The 4750-nt window shown below is 49.6% G+C and overlaps 1 protein-coding gene across 1 annotated transcript; it reads left to right on the forward strand.

The window, feature by feature from the left end:
- CUNH6orf15 (chromosome unknown C6orf15 homolog) lies at nt 1-1149 on the forward strand. Its single transcript, XM_008064223.1, has 2 exons — nt 1-67; nt 278-1149. Exons 1-2 carry the CDS (start codon nt 1-3, stop codon nt 1147-1149), a joined length of 939 nt encoding a protein of 312 aa, XP_008062414.1.
- The last annotated feature ends 3601 nt before the right edge of the window (nt 1150-4750 follow it).

Genomic DNA, 4750 nt, shown 5'->3' on the forward strand with positions numbered 1-4750 from the left:
ATGCAGCGCTGCGTGGCAGGGAGCTTGGCTCCTCTGGGCCTGCTCCTGATCTGTCTTTATCTCCCAGGTACGGAGGCCACGCTTGACACTTGGGCAGGAGGGGCCTGTGGTCTCCTGGGGAGCTGGAATTAAGGGAAGGGATAAAGGCAGGAGGGCACACATTGGGTCCCTGAGGGAAGGAAGAATTGGCATAGGAGAAGTGCAGGGAATCAGGGAAGGGGGATGTTGGGACCAAAAACCCAACTCCATTCTATTGCTTTGTCTTCTTTTTCCTCAGGCCTCTTTGCCCGGAGCATCAGTGTAGTAGAGGAGAAAGCTTCCCAAAACCTAGGGACCAATATGCCTCTGCTTGGACAGCCTTCCTTGACCGGCTCTTCTAACACTGAACATCTTCAGCCTGCACCAGAACCCAAATCTAATAATTTAGCAAGGGTTCCTCTGAAGCTTAACACTCCTCTATCAGACAACTTCCAACCTGCAGGTGGTTCTGCAGTACCAAGGTGGCCTCCATCTGGGGGGCTGTCCACTGTAGGTTACTGGCCCTCTGAGGATCCTTGGCAGATGATGGTTGCTTCTGCTGAGGACTATCCGGAAGAAGTGCTGCCTGAAGGACAATCCTACCTCTCCAGCGCTACTGCCCTCCCTCTGGACAATGACCCTTTGCCCAAGGAGTACCTTGCACACTCTGCAGGGCCCTCAACTGAGGCTTCACTCCTCCACCACAGTAAGGAGTCTAGACGGCCATCCCGCTCTAATCCTCTGGGATCCCAGGGAGAAATCCTTGCCCAACGCCCACCCTGGTCTCTTATCCACAGGATTCTGCCTGGTCACCCATGGGGGACCCTGAATCCCAGTGTGTCCTGGGGAGGTGGAGGTCCTGGCACTGGATGGGGAACGAGGCCCATGCCACTCCCTGCAGGAATCTGGGGTAATCAATTCCCAGGTAGCAGCTGGGGGAATATCAATCGCTATCCAGGGGGTAGCTGGGGAAATATTAATCAGTATCCCAGTGCAGGCTGGGGGAATGTTCGTCCATATCCAGTTATCACTAATCAATTTCTTCCTGGAGTTGTCCGTCCTCCCGGCTCTTCTTGGAACATCCCAGCTGGCTTCCCCAACCCTCCAAGCCTTGGGTCGCAATGGGGTTAGAGCACCACAAAGGTAACCCCAAAGTTGGAAGTTGGAGAAGGAAATCCTGCCCCTGCCCCTCGCTGTATGAGCTCAGTCAAGGTCCAATCAGTGTGTTGCCAGCATCCTCTCCATTTTTCCCTGCTCCCATGCTGATCGCCAATCAAATAAAAGCACTTATTGAATTTTCTTCTTCCCTGTGTCTTTGTTTCTGGTCATAAACTGCAGTGAGTTTTGTCCATTCCCATGTTCTAGCCATCCCCAGGTCCCTCCATGGACCCCTGCAAATTCTCTCTAGCAGTCGCCATCCTTTGCAAAAGATTAAAGCCCAGGCGCTTGAGGGTGGGGCCTTATGGTCTCACCCCCTCCAGGTGGGAGAGCTGGTGCCAGAATTGTCCTGGAATCTGAAAGGGGGAGCCAGGAGAGCAGGGTTAATAGAGATGGCACTTGTGACTGGGCGGAAAGATGAGATCCCCAAAGGCGGCACCAGGGCCAGGGGGGAGGAACACCTTGTAACTCATAGACAGAGAAGGTCACATTGTTTACACTTCACTTACCTTTTCTTGGAAGAGGAGGATGCATTGACCTCCTCCCTCACATGCATCACTTAGCACATTGTGCCCCAGAGAACCACAGACTTTGAACATATGCAGAATAAATAGCATATCCTGATAAAGGATAAGAGACAAGAGAGAAGGGAAAGGGAGAGGAAAACTTTGAAGCCAACAATCCCATCTGCAACAGCATTTGATGCTTTTATTCCCAAGAGATGGCACAGTCTCTTCCTTTGGTCATGCTATTGTCTCTCCCACCCTCCCTCTGGTTTTCCCAGGGGCTCAGCACCCTTATACAGGACTTGGAGTGAGGGCAGCGAAGGGTCAGACTACAAAAGTGCAGACGAAATGCGTGGGAGTGGCTTGGAGGTGATTTGGTTCCCAATTCTCTTTTCTCCTTGGGCCACATATCGCACCCATTAGCAGTCCAGGTGTATGAACACTCCGTTTAGCCTGGGGAATCATGCTAGGAACTAAGCAGCCTGTGGGAGAGGAGGCAGGAGGAGGAGAAACATCAGAACCCAAGGGGTGGGGCGCTGCCTGCCTGCCTCCCTGCTTGAGTGGGAGATGGCAGTTTTCAGAGATGTTCTGTTCAGGCGTATGCTGGAAGGCTCCATCCTGCTCTGAGAAACCCTTTCTGGGAAACTCTCTCCAGCAACCCACCTTCACCATCTCCAACCAAACTTCTTTCTCTGTCACCTCAGCCTCCTCACCCATATCTCTTCCCTCCTTGGACTCTCGTGGTTTCTCCTTGCCCCAGGGTGGAGTGGGGTAGGGATGTCTGTTTTCAACACCTGCCTCTTCTACAATCCCGGGGTCATTCTCTAAGTTTTCTGGTCTGATTTCTCTTCATCTCTCTTTCTGGTTGCCCCCTCTCTATTGTTATTCCTATTTGCAATTCTCCTGCTCGGTTCCCCAAACTCATTTGAGTGTAAACACCATGGGGACAGGGCTTTGTCTGTTTTGTTCACTGGTACACCCCCAGCACCAAGAGCAGGATCTGGACCCTGGTAGGTACTCAGCAAACAATGAAGGAATGGGTGAATCCTCTCTGCCTCTGTCTCTGTCTCTCTGTCTCTGTCTTTCCTGCCTTCTCTAAGCTTCTCTCTTCTGCTCTGTTCTTGAGCCACATGGCTGCATGCAGAATCTGATCCATATTCCTGCTAGGCCTTCCTGAACTTCATTGACATTTCCTCAGAACCTCATGAATTCCTTTTCAGCTCCTAAATATCCAGACATTTCATCATTGAACCCTCATTACTCTCCATAATGAAGGTGTTATCGGATTCTTTTTACAGATGGAGGAACTGAGACTTAGACGAATGAAGCAACTCATACAAAGTTCCAAGTGACAGAGGTGGTGACTCAAGCCGAATTTTTCTCATCATCTGTCCAGGGAGTGTTCAAGTACAATATGTAATTAACAGCAACAACAACTAACTTTTATTATATAGACCAGAACATGGACAAGGTGCTTTCACACACACCCTTTTAGAGAATCCTCACAACAATCCCATTGGGTGGGCACTGATGGGCTCATTGCACAGGGGAGATACTGAGACCCAGAGAGGGTGGGGAGTTGAGGCTCTAACACAAGCAACACTGAACTAAGAAAGTGAAGTTTATCTGGTGCTCAATGCTGATGGCTCAGGGAAGCTGGGGCTGCAACAGTGGAGGGCTCAAGGCAGCTGTGGTTGGTCCCCTCAGAGTGGTCTTTGGCTTAAAGTTAGTTATCGCTTAATAAACGGGAGTGGGCATGATAGCTTATGCCTGTAGTCCCAGCATTTAGGGAGGCCAAGGTGGGAAAAGCACTTGAGTACAGGAGTTTGAGACCAGCTTGGGTAACATAGTAAGACTCCGTATCTACAAAAAATCAGAAAATTAGCCTGGTGTGGTATCATGTGCCTGTAGTCCCTGCTACTCGGAAGGCTGAGACAGAGGATTGCCTGAGCCCAGGAGGTCGAGGCTGCAGTGAGCCATGATCATGCCACTACACTCCAGCCTGGGTGACAGAGTGAGACCCCGACTCAAAAAATAAAAAATAAAAATAAGGGGAGGGGGAAGTTTTCAGCAATATATGATATATGATATAACAAAGATCCTAATGTTTGCAGTGGAGACCGCTGCTGGGTACTGATTTCTAAATTGTTACTTGTGGTTAATTGGCAGAAGTGACGGTTAAAGTAGCAGGAGTTATTTCTCTTAATCTAGGAGAGCACTTGTCTAGTTATTGACCTCTGTGAACCTTTGTCTTCTCATCTGTTTTTTGTTTCTTTGTTTTTGTTTTTAAGTTGAAATCATTCTGTTGCGCAGGCTGGAGTGCAGTGGCATGTTCATGGCCACCACAGCCTTGACTTGCTGGGTTCAGGCAATCCTTCTACCTGAGCCTTCCAAGTAGCTGGCACTACAGGCATGCGCCACCATGCCCAGCTAATTTATTGCAGAGCCAAGTTCTCGCCAAGTTGCCCAGATTGGTCTCGAACCCGTGGATTCAGGCAATCCTCTTGCCTTAGCCTCCCATAGTGCTGGGATTACAGGCGTGAGCCATCATGCCTGGCTTGTCTTCTCATCTGTTAAGTGAGATGAAGCCAGCCTCTCTCACAAGGTTGTTAGGAAGTTTAATTAAGAAAATGATAAAAAGTTAGACCCAGTAGCTTATGTCTGTAATCCCAGGAGGCTAGGGTGGGAGGATTGTTTGAGCCCAGGAGTTCGAGGCTACAGTGAACTATCATCACACCACTGCACTCCAGCCTGGGCAACAGAGGGAAATCCCATTTCTTTTTTAAAAAAATTTATTTACTTATTTATTTATTTTTGAAACCCCATCTTTTTTTTTTTTTGAGTTAGAGTCTCACTCTGTCGCCCAGGCTGGACTGCAGTGGCTGTTCCTGGCCACTGCAGCCTCAATCTGCTGGACTCCGGCGATCCTTCCATCTCAGCCTTCCAAGTAGCTGGAACTAAAGGCGTGTGCTACCACGCCTGGCTAATTTTTTATTTATTGTAGAGACGAGGTCTCTCCAAGTTGCCCAGGCGGGTCTTGAACCCTGGCGGCTCAGGCAATCCACTCA

This window comes from Carlito syrichta, unplaced genomic scaffold (genome assembly GCF_000164805.1).
Source record: "Carlito syrichta isolate Samal-C Ts95f unplaced genomic scaffold, Tarsius_syrichta-2.0.1 Scaffold307238, whole genome shotgun sequence".
Taxonomy (NCBI): Eukaryota; Metazoa; Chordata; class Mammalia; order Primates; family Tarsiidae; genus Carlito; species Carlito syrichta.